This window comes from Balaenoptera physalus, assembly GCF_965194825.1.
Source record: "Balaenoptera physalus genome assembly, chromosome: 2".
Taxonomy (NCBI): Eukaryota; Metazoa; Chordata; class Mammalia; order Artiodactyla; family Balaenopteridae; genus Balaenoptera; species Balaenoptera physalus.
In genome coordinates this window covers 42830290-42849217 of record NC_138883.1, presented here as the reverse complement: position 1 = coordinate 42849217, position 18928 = coordinate 42830290, and the positions used below count along the sequence as shown (strand labels likewise).

General features: G+C 35.7%; 1 protein-coding gene across 5 annotated transcripts in view; it reads left to right on the top strand.

The window, feature by feature from the left end:
- Window positions 1-18928, top strand: part of KIAA0586 — a 105166-nt gene that overhangs the window by 44540 nt on the left and 41698 nt on the right. For all 5 annotated transcript variants that reach the window (XR_014260762.1, XR_014260763.1, XM_082450320.1 and 2 more), the window contains 7 exons: window positions 2399-2598; window positions 6420-6579; window positions 6993-7212; window positions 7799-8052; window positions 9166-9242; window positions 13972-14106; window positions 18684-18861. Coding sequence is in view for 3 of the 5 variants with exons in the window: in XM_082450320.1 (XP_082306446.1) it covers window positions 2399-2598; window positions 6420-6579; window positions 6993-7212; window positions 7799-8052; window positions 9166-9242; window positions 13972-14106; window positions 18684-18861 (1224 nt within the window). In the remaining 2 variants the exon portion in view is untranslated. The remainder of the gene's footprint in view (window positions 1-2398; window positions 2599-6419; window positions 6580-6992; window positions 7213-7798; window positions 8053-9165; window positions 9243-13971; window positions 14107-18683; window positions 18862-18928) is intronic.

The following is an 18928-nucleotide window of genomic DNA, read 5'->3' as shown; positions in this document are numbered from 1 at the left end:
AAAATGTTCTACTGGTTTTGGTTTCTTAGAATTCATTCTCTTGTTCTTCCCCTTTTAAATTTCTTTAGGACCTCATTTCCTCATCTTTTTCTTTTTTTCTTTTTGCTACTTGAATAAAAAATTTCCCCCAAGCTTCTGTCCCCTGCCCTCTTTCTTTTCTGTTTTTCTGGTCTCTTCTTGGCGTTAGTTATCCTGTGTCAGTTGATGACCCCTAAGCCACACATTTAGGCTGTAAACTTGCAGTTTTGCCTGTTGATGAATATTTTACTTCATGCTCCACTGGCATACCAAACTTGGTGTGTCCAGAATGCATCTCATTTTTCTAACCAACCTTATTCCTCCTTTGTTTCTGTTTCTGTTAATGATACCACTATTTTCCAAGTGCCCAATTTCCAAAGCCTTGGAGTATCGCTTGTTCTACTTTGTTTTCTTTGGTCTTCCTCAGTCCACACGCAGCCACGTCCGATGTCCTGGCTCCATACAATTTATTCTTATATTTGATTAATTCTTCCTATTTAGTATAACTCAAATGCCTCTTCCACTGCTACTATCCCAGGTTTTCTTTCATCTTCTCATTTTTTGAAGGAAGGAATAAAATGACCAACAAAGTTATGAGGAAATTTATTTAACTTAAGATTAGTGCTTCTTTAATGATAAAATCATTTTGTCATGTTAGAAGATACTTTTTCAGAAGAAGACATCTAGGAATACAAATCCAAAAGAAAACCGAAACCAGTTCGTCCAAATAATTGCTCTGAGACTATTTCAAAATCTGTTGAAAAAGGAACAGATGGAAAATACCAAGTGAAACTGGAATAAAAAAGAACTAGAAGCTAAAGAGAAGGCAAAGGACCATGAAATATGCCTTGGAGAAACAGATAGTCGAACTTCTGTAGCTTTTGGTCAAAATTCTGGTTGTGGAGATGGTATTCAGCAGTCCCAAGACAAGGAGACCAGTCCAGGAAAACAAACAAGTGTCTCCAGAGATTTGTCCGGTTTATGATGGATACTGTCCAAACTGCCAGATGCTTTTTTCTTCATTGCTAGGTCATACACCTGGATGGCATATTTTGGAGTGTTTGGATTCTCCACCAGTCTCTCCTGCTAGCGCAAAGCAGGGCTAGTGATAGTCCTCTTAACAGTCCTTCACATGGGTCAGGAGGTGGTTTCAGTGAGACTAATTCAGGCTTTGTAGCCTTAAGGAAAGATGGTCTAATAAAGAGGGTATTTAGATCCTGTTCCCTTTTCTTTAAAAGCATGTGTGTTTGCTTTTGTTTTGCCTATGTCTGGGTAGGGCTTTTGGGTTTTATAACGGAGATATTCTGATTTTTGGTCATGCCAAAACAATGAATTATGGGAACTAAAAAGGGAGATGTGTTGATATATACTGTTGAATATAAATTTGGGATTGTGATAGTCTTTGCTATGGAGCTCCAGAGTAAATTGCTATTGCTTATCTCTCAACAAGTGATCCCAAGACACCTGTACCTACCTTTTAGGGAATTCTGGGTAATGCCGCCATAGTTGTACTAATTAAGGAGTACTCTTTGGAGAGGTCATGTCTCCATCAAGTTGTATAGATCACTGTTTACATGTTATCCACACAGAGCTTTAGAAATCTAACCACTTTAAGCCTAATAAAGTCTGTTTAGGAAGTTTTACTGAATTTTAAGTACATTCACGCAAGTGAAAAGTACAACCCATTTGGAAAATTAATATACCTATAGAGCTGCTGACATCAAGCACCTAAACTACTCTAAAAGTTTGAGGAGGATTAGCCTGTAACGTTAGTAACTGAAGTATCTGAAACTAGACGGAAATAAGATTTGTCTTCATATTTATGAAGAAGCTGCCATTTCTCTAAAATCCCCCCACAGTCATTGTGTCCCTGTGTTTTGCCAAGATCTATCACAGGGTTTCCTGATGCCCTACTCTTGGAAATGTGGATTGTTTTCAGATGAAAACATTTAATATGGATACAAATCTTTTTTTTCGCAGGGGTGGGGCGTGCCACGCGGCATGCAGGATCTTAGTTCCCTGGCCAGGGATTGAACCCGTGCCCCCTGCAGTGGGAGTATGGAATGTTAACCACTGGACCACCAGGGAAGTCCCTGCAAATCCTTTTTATCACTAAATTTTGTAGTGGTAGGGAAGAGGCCATATAAGTAAATTTTCATCTGGATGTTTTCCTTCCCTTTTTAGTTTGTTTAGAGAGGATGTTCATTATGTGAGTTACCATCTTATTCTCTGTCACAATAAGTAGATTTTGTATTTTCATTTTATTCCTCCTCACACCGTCTCATACACATATGCTCGCATCTCTAAAATTTTAAGAATTAAGGCTTAGAATGCAAGCATGTTTCTTGCACACTTACTCTGAAATTCTTTCATTTTTTAGTGGAAGGAACAAGCAGTGGTGCCCTCCAGCTTTTTGTTGATGCCGGGGTTCCTGTGAATTCAGACATTATTAGGCATTTTGTGAATGAAGCTCTTGCCGAAACCATTGCCATCTTGCTGGGTGACAGAGAAGCAAAGAAGCCAGGTCCTGTTGTTACAAGTGTTTCTGGGGATGTTTCAATAAGCAAAACACACTTGCCGGTAAGTGTGACTCTCCTTCATGACTTGGAGTCCTGGGGAATTTTTGATACCTTTGTTAGAGAACAGTAAAATGGACAGATTTTAAATTGGGTCATAAGATCATAGTTTGTGGTAGAGATTGGTTTCTTGTGGCTTTGATTACAATAACAGTTCCCCCAGCATTTTATTTTAAAAACTTTAAAATCTATAGAAAGTTGAAAGTATGATACAATGAACATCTGTGTACGCTTTACCTACATTTACCAGTTGATAACATTTCGACACATTTTCTTTATCTGTCTTTATATGTTGTTTATTATATATGCTTTAAAAATCATTTGAAAGTTGCAGATATCATGACACTTCTAAAAGCATCAGCAATATCTCCTAAGAACACGATTCTTTATTACATAACCAAAATACCATTATATTGCTCTCCATATTTAACATTGATATGTTAATACTATATAATATAGAGTCTATATTTGAATTTCCCCAGTTGTTCCAAGAATATCCTTATAGCTAATTTTTTAAAAATTCAAGCTATAGCTAACAATCACATGTACTGCTTTTGGTTCTTATGTTAAGTGATATTTTTAATCTTTAAAAGAAAGTATATTTTAGGCATTTTTGTTATTGTTTGTTTAATCAGCCTTTCTATGTTAAATAGAGTTTCTAATTTATTATAGCAACATGAAATTATACAAAACCACTACCAGCGGGGGGCGGGGGAAGAGCAATATAGGGGTGGGGCAGTGGAAAGTGCAAACTATTGGCTGTAAGATAGGCTCGTGGATGTACTGTACAACACAGGGAGTAGAGCCAATATTTTGTAATAACTGTAAATGGAATGTAACCTTTAAAAATTGTATGAAAATTTAAAAAAACTAAAAAGAAAAAGAAAAAGAAATTATACAAAACCAGAATGTACTCTGTATTACCAACTGTTTAAAACTTCATGGTCAATTCTGATCCTGTCGATCATAAAAACATCATTTTATATAGGTGAAACATTTAAACTGACTCATTTGAGGTATAAACATAAAGTTACATATTTGAGTTTTATGGAGATTGGTGTAATGTAATTGGTGTAGTGTGATTAGTGTGCCAGAGATTTGGTACATACTTTTGTTCTGTGCTTTATTTATTAGCTCATTGGTAATGCATGCCAGTATCAGAGTTATGGTTATCTCTATGCTAATTAACTTTGGTTTGTCTTCTGCCCATATATTTCAGATATTTTCATAAGGGTGATTTAATGAGAAAATATAGAAAAATCAGTATAAATAGGAAATAAATGTAATTATTAAGAGCATGGACTCTGGAGTTGGGAAGTTCTGAATTTGAACCCTCAGCTCCGTTACTTTAGTCTTGTCTGTATACTAGAGATAAAATACTCAGAGTTTAAATGATGACAGCTTTACCAAAATCTGCTTTTCAAATATTAAGGAGGCCAAGTTCCCCTCCCCCATTGCCATATTGTTACTTATCTTCAGAATTGTCATGGCTTTTTTTGGCCTTTTCATCTTCGATATATGTTTTAAAATTAATTTTCAAGTTCTATAAAATATTTTGTTGGGATTTTGGGGGGACTTAATTCAGTTTTGATTGGTTTAATTTGAGGAGAATTGACATCTTTATGATACTGTATCTTGTGAGCCATCATAGAAGATTTTGTGGAAGATTCAATAAGATGATATATGAAAGAGCTTAAGCTAGGGCCTGGAACTTGGTAAATACTCGGTACCTAATTGTTTATCATTATTACCCATTACCAACACTAGTAGGATACCTTTAAATCCTCTCATGATGATGAGTCAGTAGCATTATATTTGAAAACAGCAGTCTTAGGCTATAGGTTTATGCAGTCAAGAAGAATAAAACATAGTATATTTCTTTCACTTAAAAAGCAAAGCTAAGAATATGCTAATAATTAAGCAATGCTATAGAATTTCTAATATGCTTCATGATTTTTAAATTGTATATCTCTTCGCAACTCATAATACAGAATAAAGACCAGTCACCCCACTATAAAAATATGTTTTAGAAAGAGAAAAAAGGACAAATAGAAAAATGAGGAAAAGACATGTCCAGACAGTTCACACACAAAAAGGAAATACAAATGGCCCACATACATACAAAAAGATGGTCAGTCTCACTGATAGTGAGAAGAAAAAATCATTGAATCCATTTTTACTGATCAAATTGGTAACACTCTAAAAGTTTGATTAACACCATTGTTCAGCAAACCTTTGGGAAATGGGAATTCTCATACCTTCTGGTGTTATTGCATTGATAAAATAATATAACTGTGTAGAGGGAAATTTGGCAATATGTATTCAAATTAAGAATGCAATTAGCCCTTTAACCAAGCAGTCTCACTTCTGGGAATTTATTCTATAGAAAATCGATACACATATGAAATGACTTAAGTCTCAAAAAACTAAAAATAGAATTACCATATGACCCAGCAATCCCACTCCGGGGTATATATCCAAAAAAACCAAAGACACTAATTTGAAAAGATACATGCACCCCAACGTTCATAGCAGCGTTACTTACAGTTGCCAGGTTATAGGAGCAACCTAAGTGTCTGTCAGCAGATGAATGGATAAAGAAGATGTGGTGTATACACACACACACACACACACACACACACACACAATGGAACACTACTGAGCCATAAAAAAGAACGAAATTTTGCCATTTGTAGCAACATGGATGGACCTAGAGATTATCTAAGGCAGACAGAGAAAGACTAATATCATACAATATCATTTATATGTGGATTCTAAAAAAATGATACAAATGAACTTATTTACCAAACAGAAAGACTCACAAACATAGAAAATAAACTTATGGTTACCTAGGGGAGAGGTAGGGAAGGGATAAATTAGGAGTTTGGGATTAGCAAATTAGTAGTTTATATAAACTACTATATATAAAATAGATAAGCAACAAGGACCTACTGTATAGCACAGGGAACTATATTCAATATCTTGTGATAACCTATAGTGGAAAAGAATCTGAAAAAGAATATATATATATGTATGCATATATATAACTGAATCACTTTGCTGTACACCTGAAACTAACACAACATTGTAAATCAACTATACTTCAATAAAAAAAATTTTAAGTAGGAATATAACCAACGTTTTGTAATAACTGTAAACCTAGTGTAACCTTTAAAAATTGTATAAAAATTTTAAAAAATAGAGTATTCTGGACATTAAAAAAATGACTTAAGATTGTATTTGATAATTCTGAGGAAAGGAACTAAGTAGATAGGACATGGGTAGGAAAGGAGAGTTAATTTTCACCATCATCCTTTTGAAGTTTGAATCGTTTGAATTACCTGTTTAACAAATTGATTTTAAAATGTTTGCTTTTTTCTTCCCCAGGGCTTTCCATCTCTACATTGGCTTCCTTTTATCCCCCCTACTTTTTCTTATCCTTCCATTGCTTTTCATAAGCTTTGTTCTTTTGTACTGAAAAGTGATTTTTGATGTCTTGTCAATTAGTTAAAATGCCCTCTTTCTGTCACATGGTCTACCCAGCTTGTGTTTGGGTTTGATCTTCAGCTGTCTGTTTAATCTTCCTCTCTATATTAGATAAGGGGGCCTAGTTCAGAGGCAGAGCTGTTTGAGTTGCTGGAGGCTTTCTGTAGGCTGGTCTTGAAACTAATAGCTAGAAGTTCAAGAGCTAGAATACAGAGGACTCCATTTCCGCCTCCCCCATCCATTTAAATTTTATGTAACTCTGAATGAGATCATTTTAGTTTTCAAATTGCCCTTATTTGGGGATTGTAAGCACCACTTATCTTGTTTTATTTATTTCAGGCAAGAGTGTGTACCCCAGTGGCTACCCCACAGCCAACTCCTCCTCTCTCACCTTCATCACCTCCTGAGGAGCGTGTGTGGGTAAAAACTCCGGATTCTTCTCCCTGTGTTTCAGATCATGATGTAGCTTTTCCCATGAAAGAAATATTTGCTGAAGAAGGTAGAAACCTTATTTCTATAACTCAGTTTTAATTTTAGCAACTATTAAATAAAATATCATGGTTTGTTTTATGAGTCTTTATAGATTAGTATACACATACCTGTTGCTTACTAGGTTCTAGTTAAGTCATTTTTTCTTACAAGGAAACTAAGGGGTTGGTTACCACTTTTTAAAGTATATAATCTAGTAGACATTCAGACTATTTTAAGTTCATGGTGATGTTGAAAGGGATGTCTTTTCAAGGTTATTTTTTGTACTTTACTAAATTAATTTGGAGCTTTTCCCATTAATGGCCATCATCATTATTATTAATTGTTGTTGCCATTATTTGTATGCCAAAATGTTAAACAACGTATCTTGCCTTCCTGTGGAATTCTTATTGACTTTTTTTTGCTTTTACAAAAAACCTTTAGGAAATAATATGCCTCCCATCACACTTGTTAATACTCCAACCGTTACCCCTGCAACTACACCTCCTCCCGCAGCAGCTCTTACCCCAACTTTGTCAGAGACTTCTGTTGATAAATTGAAGATGCCAAGCCCAGAGCTTCCCAAGCCATGGAGTAATGGAGACCTGCCACTGGAAGAAGAGAATCCCAGCTCTCTTCAAGAAGAACTTCACCCGAGAGCTATGTAAATGACAATATATTCATTTTTAGTAACTATACATTTCTTCTTATGTTGACTTAGGTGACCCATTGAAAACATCAGAAATGATAAATGAAGGTTGATAAACCACAAGCTAATCTATACTTTAGTAGGAAGAAGTTTCATAAATTTTATGTTTTTAAAATTTTTACCAGATTTATTTATACTTTCAGTTCTCTTCTTTTAAAATAAAATTTTGGGGGAAACAAATTAAAATAAAGATATCTATAATATTGTTAATAAAATAGAAGAAGATTTTTCCCCAGTGTGAATCTTCATTTACTATGATCAGTTAACTTTTATATTACCACATATCCCTATGTAGATTTATTTTAGAGATGGTAGAACTTTCAAGATGGTCTGTGATTAAAGCATGAAGATGATTTTCAAAAAATAAATCTTGTTGGCTAATTATAGTAGTTCAGATTATAGAAATATATAGATATATCTATATATTGATATAGAAATATGTCTAAAGGAGACATAGTACTTTTGAATCTATTTTTTATATAAAAATTAATATAGGCCTTCACCGATGTAATACATTCAAAGTATGTCTCTTTCTTCTTAGTGTAATGTCTGTGGCCAAGGATGAAGAACCTGAGAGCATGGACTTCCCTGCTCAGCCTGCACCTCCAGAGCCAGTTCCCCTTATGCCGCTTCCTGCTGACACCAAGGCCCCTTCCCCCATACAGATGCCAAGTTCAGATTCATCAACAATGGAGAGTACCTTGAGCGTTACTGCCACTGAAACTGAAACCTTAGATAGACCCATCTCTGAAGGAGAGGTTTTATTTAATTGTGGTCAAAAAGTGGCTCCTAAGAGTAAGTTAATTTTGTATCAATTGATTTCACTGGTTAGCTTATGATAATTCCTAAGTAATACTTTTCTGTCTAAAGTGTTTTTACTTAATTTTCAAGATTTAACAGGGTATAGTAGAAAGAATATGGACTCTGCAAGTTAACTTTTCTACACCTTAACCTCAGAATGTAAAATCTCCCTCATAAATCCCACCCTCCAGAAATAATATCACTGTTGAAAGTTTGGGGTATACCCTTCCAGTCTTTTTTTTTCTATGCATATATAGACACCTAAATACATTTGTATGTATATATATTTTTACCTTTTAAGTAGGGTCATATTATACATATTGTTTTGAAATCTGAATTTTTTAACCTTAAATATGTTATAGACATTTTTCTATATTAATACATATAGCCCTACCTCTTTTTTTCAGTGGCTGGGTAGTCTGCTAAAACAGTACCATAGTGGTGGGCATTTAGATTGTTTTCAGTGTTTTCATACTATACATAACTCTCCACTGACAGTCCTTGCACATATATTTATTTATCTTTGTGAACTTCCATAACTGATAACTTCCTTAGAGTACATGCCTAGAAGTGGAATTGCTGAGTCAGAGTATGCACCTTTAAAATAGCAATACATAGGGAATTCCCTGGCGGTCCAGTGGTTAGGACTCCATGCTCTCACTGCCAGGGGCCTGGAATCAGTCCCTGTTTGGGGAACTAAAAAATCCCACAAGCCACACGGCGTGGCCAAACAAAATAAAATAAAATAGCAATACATTGCCAACATGCTCTCCAGAAAGGTGAATCGGTTTTTAATTTTAATCAGTTTTTAATTATATCAGTAGTATATAGGAGTGCCTCTTTTTAATTTCATGGTTACAGTTGATGTTTAATAGCTCTTTTTAATTTCTGACAAGCTGGTAAGTGAAACAAAAATCTCATCTTTGTTATAAAATGTGCTTTTCAAAGAGCTAGTGAGATTGAATAGCTTGTGAATTATGATTTATGAACTTTGCCAGTATTTTTATTGTATAAGTTTTAAGTGTAATATTCTATGGCTTTATGGTGAGATTATTTACTAAATTTATGTTTCTTCTTTTTTCCAAATTTTTGCATTTTAATTTCTAGTTTTAGGAGATGAAGGACTGTATCTGACAAACCTAAATGATAGCTTATCCAGTACTCTGCATGATGCCCTCGAAATGGTAAGAAGTGATTGACTCCACATTGAATTCTGAGATGAAGAATATTTTGATGAACTTGTTGCCACTGATCAGGGTTTTTTCTCAAATATTTGAGTTATAGTCATAAAATTTAATAAAATATCCATGAAGGAATTTAAGGTTTCTTACACATGTCATTATCATATTTATACATTTCATTATCATAATTGTGAGAATGAATAGAAAACTGTTGTTAACCCCTGTGGCTCCAGTAGTTGAAAAATGCAGTTAATTTAATTAGGTGATGAAAATCTAACTCAAGGCACATTGTCACCTGGATATGTTGCCTTTACAGTGTTTCAGGCAGGACCTTAGCTGTTGAAACCAACTCTCTTATAATACGTTTGTAATTTATCCCTAATCGTGATTATAATTCTTTACGCTAAAAAATAATTGAATTTAGTGGCTTTAAAAAAAAATACTGGGACTTCCCTGGTGGTCCAGTGGGTAAGACTCCGTGCTCCCAATACAGGGGGCCCGGGTTCAATCCCTGGGGAACTGTGAGGTCAGGGAACTAGATCCCACATGCATGCTGCAACTAAGAGTCCGCATGCCGCAACTAAGAAATCCACGTGCCGCAACTAAGAAGTCCACATGCCGCAACTAAGACCTGGCGCAGCCAAAATAAATAAATAAGTAAAGATTTTAAAAAATAATAAAAAAATAAAACTGAAATAGGACCCAAGGGTACTAACACTCCTAGTTATTATCTAGCTTTATGGAAGAAAAATTCGCATTTAAAAATATATATCTTAACATATATAATATATCAACATGTATAATATATTATATATAAAAATACCATACAGAAATGATAATAGGGATTTTCTTTTGAAAATTATTAAGGAATAGAAATCTTTATGTTTTATGTTTTCAAACAACCTAAACAAGGAAAGGTAGTTGTGCTCAACTTTCTTCTACATTCATCCATAGCCTTTGCTAAGCATTGCTATTATTGTTGCTCTTTAAAAAAAAACTTATTTGATAATTTTTGACATATGTATATATCTGTAAAGCCATTACCACAGTTAATGTAATGAACATATTCATCATCCATCACTCCCAAATCTTTCCTCAGGCCCTTTTGTAATCCCTCCTTCTCATCTCTCATCATTCCTCTCATTCTCTATACCTCTCCCAGTAACCACTGATCTACTTTCTGTAGCTATAGATTAGTTTGCATTTCTAGATGTATGTAAATGGAATCACGTGGCATGTAGTCCTTTTTTTTTGGTCTGATTGCTTTAACTCAGCATAATTATTTTGAGATTTATCTGTGTTATACTTTGTATCATAGTTCATTCCTTATTATTGCTGAGCAGTGCTCTATTGTATGGATGTGCCACAATTTGCCTGTTCACCTGTTGATGGACATTTGGGTTCATTTCCAGTTGGGGGCTATTACAAATAAAGCTGCTATGAAGACTTGTGTACAAGTCTTTGTATTGACATATGCTTTCATTTCTCTCTGGCAAATATCTAGGGTGGAATGGATGGATAATATGGTAGTTATATCTTAATCTTTAAGAAAAGCTGTTTAGGGCTTCCCTGGTGGCTCAGTGGTTAAGAATCCGCCTGCCAATGCAGGGGACACGGGTTTGAGCCCTGGTCCGGGAAGATCCCACATGCCGCGGAGCAACTAAGCCCATGTGCCACAATTACTGAGCCTGTGCTCTAGAGCCCACGAGCCACAACTGATGAAGCCCGCGTGCCTAGAGCCTGTGCTCCGCAACAAGAGAAGCCACTGCATCAAGAAGCCCACGCACCGCAACGAAGAGTAGCCCCCCTCGCTGCAACTAGAGGAAGCCTGTGCTCAGCAATAAGGACCCAATGCAGCCAAAAATAAATAAATTAAAAAAGAAAAAAGAAAAGCTGTTTAATTGGATCTGCCAAAATTTTGCATAGACTTTTTCCTTCTATGTTTTATATTACTATAAATATTTTTGAGCTTTGCTCAGGACATGGTTAAGTACTTAGAGACAGTTTTACCCTTTTGAGTCTTGCTTTTAAGATTTGTTAGGCAGTACCAGAACAGTACTCAATCTAGGGCTATTTATCCCCTGCTATGGAGAGAAGACACTTCTATGTCCTCTACCCAGTGCCTCATTAATGAGGTTTTCCAGCTTGGCTAGTGGGAACAACCATTATCCAGGCCCTGTGTGAGCATCAGGCACTGTTATATCCAATCCCTTCTCAGGTGCTCGTTCCTCCAGCCTCATGTAATTGTCTCCAAAGCATCTGCTGAGTAGTACTCAGCTTAATACTCAAAGGGGATCTTCTGCAGATTTCCAGAGTTTTCTCCCTCTGCAGCTTTCACTTTTCTAGCAGTCCGTCTTATGAACTCTAGCTGTCTTGGCCTCCCTGGAGTTTCAGCTCCACCTTCTCAGCTTAGGCTCCTGTGCCACAGCCTGGAAACTCACAGACAGTAAGCTGGAGCAGGCATAGGGTTCTTCTGACTTGTTTTTCATTTCTCAGGGATCGCTGTCTTTTGTTACCTGATGTTCCATGTCTTGAAATGCAGTTTTTCACATACTTTGTCCATTTTTTAGTTGTTTCAAGGCGGTGGGTGTATCTGGTCCTTATTACTCCACCTTGACTGGAAGTTTTAGAAGTCTAGTTGCATTTTTATCTTTCCATTTGTATCATTATATAAGATCATGATGAAAAAAGAAAGAGATTGGTGTACTTTTGAAACATCATGCCCTTCTATCCCCTTACAATCATAATGCTAGAAATTTCTTTTTTTTCTTTCTTTTTGGCTGTGCCACGCAGCTTGTGGGATCTCAGTTCCATGACCAGGGATTGAACCTGGGCCACAGCAATGAAAGCCCAGAATCCTAACCATTAGGCCACCAGGGAACTCCCTAGAAATTTCTTTAAAGCAGCCTATTCAAGTGATGTAAACTAGGACTGTATATTAAATTCACCAGTGGAGCTTTTAAAAATATGCATCCTGCCCCCACCCTCTGATATGTTGATTCAGGAGGTCATGAGGGTTATATGGTATGCATGCATGTGTGTGGGCGGTTAGAAGCCTAAACCTGTATATTTTTAAAGAGCATCCCAAAAGATGATGCTCATCCTTTGTCAAAAATAGTAACTACTCATTTTACTTTGCGTTGAATGAGGTTAAATCACTTGTTTGTGTCACATAGCTATATAGTGATAGATCCACAACTCTTTTTATATGGATACATGATAATTTGCCTTTCATCTTAAGCTATCAGCTTAAGCTAAAAACTGTATATTTTGAGTTCTAATAGGAGCTATCTGAATCCTAAAGCTTGAGTTGCAAGCAGCTGGGTTTGTGTGTGTCCGGTGTTTGTCAAGTCCAACAAACAAAAAGCAAAAGATGCCATGTAGCATCTTTACGCTATTAAAGACACAATAGGGTAAAGATGCCAAATCTTGAGATTCATATATTCAAGTAATAAAATGTGTTAAAACAATTTGCTTTACTATATGTAGGAGTATGAAATAATTAATGAAGGAGAGTTTTGATAAGATTTGAATGGGGCAGTTACCTTTCTAACAGTAATTATTTATTACAAGTAATTGAGTCTGTTCTGAAGAGAGTGGAAATCACTTTTATAAAATAATATGGGGGGGAAGCATAAAGGAGAAGTCTTTATTTTCAGAGAAGCATTACACTAACATTTGGCTTACTTAATATGTCATTAGGGCATTTTTATCCATTCTTAGAACTTTATCATGGTGCCAAAGCACATTTAAGTTTGTTTAAATAGCTGAACTGAACCAGGACTAAATTATAACATCTTTCTTTTTTTACATTTGAAACTAAACTTTAATTTTGATATTTTTACTAAGCCTAAATCAGATATGCTACAAATTCATGATAAAGTCACATGCAGAAGTACAGTCTTGAAAAAGACTAACTTTGCAGTTATGTACCAGTAGGTATTTATCTGTGTACACCTCGGGGATAAAGACTTGTACTGCAGAGTTAATCTTTATTTCATTAAATGTAAGATACTTAAGTAAAAAAAAATACTATTAATAGAGTTTAAAATCATGTTAATCCGTGTATTTACAAGGGAATCCAGTTTTCTGACTCTGTGGCCCACACTGTCCTTCATTTTCGGGACTGGTCTGTTTTGAGGCACCAAGAAGTCTAAGCTGGGTCTTCCAGCTAGGGCTTTCAGTACCTGCTCCCTAGCGAGTACTGGAGGTCAGCGCAAAGGCAAATGGACAATCAAAGGTCTATAGGTGCCTCAGCGTATTTCTGCAGTTTTTCATTTCTGCCTGCGGTCCAGGTTGCACCACTGCTGCGGTGCTTTGCCCCCATTGCCACACTGGGGGCGGAGCTTTGTGTGCTGCTTCAACATGAAGCAGGAAACCGTGTGAGCCAAAAACTTGATGACACTGTATAAAACGTTAATGAATCATTGTAACTCAATCACATGGGACAAAGGGTCCAACTTTCATATGCTTTTATAGTAAATCTCTAGTTTAAATGTAACCCAATTATTTTATACTGTTATTTACATTTGAGGCAAAAATAAAGGGTTTTTAGTATAGTCGAATGGAAGTGAGATCTAAATGATAATAAAGAGTCCGTCTTCTTTCTGTAAAGTGCTAATATGACCATGTTCATGGTGACTGTTAAGTTTTATTAATCATAAATTATGAAAAATGTAATTGATAGATTAATTTTTGTTTTTCTATTGTATTGTCTTTATATTTTACTTAGGAAGATGATCCTCCCAGCGAAGGACAAGTGATTAGGATGCCCCATAAAGAAATTCATGCTGATGCAATTCTTTCTCTTCTTGCTAAACAAAACCAGGAATCGTTAGTTTCACAGCAAATGGTCTATCATTCAGAGGTATTTTTTAACCTTAATTTTTTTTTCTCTTAGATCTAAATACAGGAAAAAGATAACAAAAGTATTCCTACTTTTAGTTAAAGCACTCTAATACTTCAGCTTACTCAGGGATCAGCCTTGCAGTAACTTTAACCTAGAACCGTAGAGTTTTGAGTTTTACAGCTGAAAGGCATTTAGGCCATCTGTTCCAACTCTCTTATTCTACAGATGAAAAAAACTGAAGCCCTTTTAAATGATTTGTGAGGATCGTTCATTCATTCTTTCTTTCGTTCTGCAACCATTTACTGAGTATCTACTATATGCCAGACACAACCTCTGAAAAGGTACAAAGATGAATGAGGCAGGGTCCCTACCTCTAAGCAGCTTACAGTCCTGTAGGGAGAAAAGAGCTTAAACAATTACTCTACCATGCAGTAACTGATCAAATAGCTGGAGAAGTAGATTGAACAATATGATCGTAAAGAACCTTGTAGGCCATGGTAAGGCTTGGACACTATGGAGCCCCTTAAGATATTTTTGGGCAAGGGAGTCACAGGCTAAGATATTTAGGAAGACATATGGAGCCATGGACAAGTGAGGGAAAGATAGAGGCTTGTCAGAACACCACTGGGGTAGTCCAGAATGAGAACATGAACAAAGGCAGTTAAGTAGAAATAGAAAGGAGAGAGATTTAAATTTAAGAGTACTGATTGGCAGTAATTGGTCACTGGTTAAGGGAAGTTGTGGTTGGATAGTTGTTGACTTAGAAAAGCAGAGAGAAGAGTGCCAAGTATTGTGGGGAAGGTAATGAATTTGATTTGAAACATTAAGTTTAAGGTGCTTAAGTAAATTCCAGGTGGAAATGTACAGTGTAGTGGGACTAGGATTCTTGATTCTATTTAGTATTCTTTCTATTGTATTTGGTTGTCTTTGCTTGAACAGGTGTGAAACTGGCTTTAGATGAGCTGAAGATCTGAAGACTATACAGAATCCAAGGAGATGGCTGGCTTTATTTTCTATTCATTTTTATCTTAAAAATTTAAATTCTTAGGAAAGGTAGAAGAAAAAAGATATGGAACTTAGTAATGGAAAAAATGGAAATTTAACTTACTCCTTCTTATTGAAAAATGACTAAATTTTCTGCAACTTTACTTAGCTATTGACCAAAAATTGATTTCGTTGGAAAGATACTAGTTGTGATTGCTGTTGCTAAACTCAAGAAAGTACTCTCATAGCTGTAGAAACCATGCTGCTTAGTATAGAAACCAGTAGGCTGAGAGAGAAAGAGGAGAGAGAAAATGAGACAAACAAATGGCACAAAAAATGGTAGAAAATAATAGAAATGTCAGTGTAGTTTAAAAGTTCCACTAACTAATCCCTCTTTCCTTCATTTTGGAAATCAGTAACATTGGTTCATTTATTCATTCGATGCTCAGACTTTTCCATCTTTTTAATGCTGGGAAATTTCTCTCACTACTTTTTGAATTTTTTTCTTCCTCTCATTTTTTTCCCCCTCTGGCTAGAACTGTTATTTCCAGATATTAACACTTCTGCTTCTGTTTGTTTTATCCCTTAGACTTTCTATGTCTTCATTCTTTCCTACTCTCTTCTGGGAGAGTTCTTCAATCTGTTCTGCCAACCACTAAGTTGTTCTTTAGCCTACTATTTATCTGATTTATTATATTTTTCATATCCGATAGTCTTACTTGGTTCTTTTTTTTTTAATGATTTTTTGTTTCACATTGTTAATATCTTTCTTTATTCCTTGTGTGTATGATTAATGTTTTTCACTTTTTTTTTTTAAACACTAATTGATTCCTCGAGTATCTGTTTGTTTGTTTTTTTTTTAACATCTTTATTGGAGTATAATTGCTTTACAATGGTGTGTTAGTTTCTGCTTTATAAGAGTATCTGTTTCTTTTGGTATATGAACTCATGTTCCGGGGCCGGGGGCCTGGGATGGCGGCCGTGGGAATAAGCTATTCTGTGAGAATTCGTATTGGGTAAGGACTAAAATCAGGCCATAGTCTGTTCCTGTGAATATAAGAAGAGAGGAGGAGATGAGCCCCAGGGATGGGCGTCTCAGGCAGCACAGAACCACTATTGATCGTGGCCACTGCTGTTTGCTGGTACTCTACCGTTCAGTGTTTCTGATGGTTGTTGTGTCTTTAAAACCCTTAGGAAGAAGTTTCTTTGGGAAGTTTTGTATTCCTGTCCTGGGGTGAAGAAGGGAGAGAGTGAAGGAATGAATGCGCATGGGTTCCTGGTCAGATGTCACCTGTAACTTTTCACCCCAGCTGGGCCTTCACGCTCCCTGATGTTACTCTGGGGTACTAGTATCTGCAGCCCAGATTGTTGCCAAGATCCTTATGGTTAAGGGACAAGCAGTGATGATCTCAAGTTAGTGAGGGAAAAAGGGAATGACAGCAGCACTTTGTTCCAATCTTTCTTCTCACTAAACCTCCTCTAGCGACCCTCCTCCTCAGGATGCAGCCCCTTTCTTCCCACACACACCAGGTCAAGCTAGTCGTCAGTCTTTCTCAGTGGTTTTTCACAATTTTTACTTAGTTCTCAGAATCCTGGTTTCTTCCCACTTATGTAGTTACTACAACATTGTTTTGGGGACAGGGAGCTGGCAGCCTTTGTTAGTGTGCCATCTTGGCTAGACCAGAAGCCCAGAAGTTGGAAGTTTATCCTTTCCAGATCTTTTTCTAAGCACCTAAGCATTTGCATATGTGTGTGGTTGTGTGTGTTTGTGTGTGGTCATGTGTGGATAATTTTGAGGTATGTGTATGTGTTTTTCTGCCATCTGATTCTTAAAATTGAACTATAAATCCTAAAGATCCACCATATCCTTTTTATCTACCATGTAGTATACCCTAGTTTAATTATTCTACTATTGAAGGATTTTTAGATTGGTTCCAATTTTTTTTTCTCTCCAAACTGTAATAAGAATAAAATCCTTTTTACATTATGAGGAATTGCCTTTCTGTAGAAGATAATGAGGGGTGGAATTACTCAAAAGGCACGAGCATTTATAATTTAAATAGACACTAATAAATTGCTTTTCAACCATGTGAGATTCCTTTCCAACACCACATATGATATTTTTAATCTTAAATTTTTGCCAGTCTGATTAACAGTGACATTTAGTGCGTTATCCTACGTTTACAGAACTATCAAACATTTGTTTTGTTTGTAATAAGAACTTGTAGTAATGATACATTTGTAAGTTAAAATATTGCTTTGGTAAGAAAATAGTAACCATTCTTTGTGCTTAAAACTCTTTGCCCAGACGGAGCATCAGGTCAGTGAGAGTAGTCTGATGACAAAACTGCAATTTGTACATTTATGTGGATGGGCCAGTGTACTACTAGAGATCATAGGTAGCCTAACTTAGAATTGACATGAGTCTGAGCTTTGAGTATAATATAAGAATGATAACTGCTTATGCGTACGAGAGCATTTTGTGAATAGGGAAGCTAAATCTTCAGTAGGGTCATAGAGTATTAAGGTGTTAAGTAGTTCAGCAGTTACAAGTACCTTAAAAAATTGGTTCACAACAGAGAAGGTACTGTATATTGCACAACATTTATATGGTAGTGGCAGAGTAATATAGGCACTGTGAAATATTTCTAGTTAGTTTCTAGGGAAAAAGTATCTGCTGTCATTCTAAACTTTGCCCAAGAATCTCCAAGGGTTTTATATTAATTGCAAAACAATCTTTTTCTTTTTAAAGGATGTTGAGCAACTGATATTCTTAAAGAAAAGTCAGATTACAGGATAAGGGGAGCTACAAATCTGTAGAGGATAATTAGGGCAAATTGTAGAAAATCTTGAATGATGAGCTAAACAGTTAGATTTTATTTTGTAATCAACAGAGTCATCAAAGATGTTTCAGCAGTGATTTTTTCATATATTCTAGTAAAAAAACCCCACTTGGTTGAAATTAAACTCCTTTTAATAAAAAACATGAGAACTTTCATATACTGGGATTTTTATTCAGTTCTTGATTAGCAAACTCATTAATTAGAATATCTCCAAGTCACAAGATGTGCTAGTGATTAGGGCATATTATTTTTAATACCAAAAGAAAATAGAAGTCATCATCTTTTTGGTTTTTATTTATTTCATATATTTGATAAAGAAACATATTCATACTTTTTGTACATTTTCATCAGTTTTTTTATTATAAAGTTCACACTAACAACTTTAGCCAATTTTCATTCATAAAGAACAAGAGGTGAATTTTCTATTCTTCTAATTAAGCTGTATGAACAATGTATAATGTGTGCCAGCATTTAGTGTTTTAAATAATAACATTTTTCCGGTGTGTTTTATTGTTGTCTAATTTGGAGGCTGAAGAAAACAGATAATGGGTATTTAACTTCATAAGAAATAAGATATGGACAACAAAGCCTGCACTTAGATATCTTATTAAACTAACTTTCCTGTAGTGTGTGTGTGACATAATAAGGACTTCCTAAAATAGCTTTCAAGCAGTCATGTGGTCTGCATCATGATACATTTGACAAATATTTCTTGTTTTGACTTGATTTTAATGTAATGTTTGTAACAATGGTTTCTACTTTTTACAGGACTTGGAAAACAGTGTAGGTGAACTTAGTGAAGGTCAAAGGCCCAGGCTGACAGCAGCAGCAGAGAACATCTTAATGGGACATTCCGCCTATATGCAGCAGCCTGTAACTAACGCAGAGTCTTCAGATCAAAGATGTGCTCCTAAGCCATTATCTCAGCAGTGTGACACAGTTACAGGTATACACCAAAATATTGCTTCTTGAGGTATTGTCTGTTAGAATATTCACTTCGAATCCCATCATAC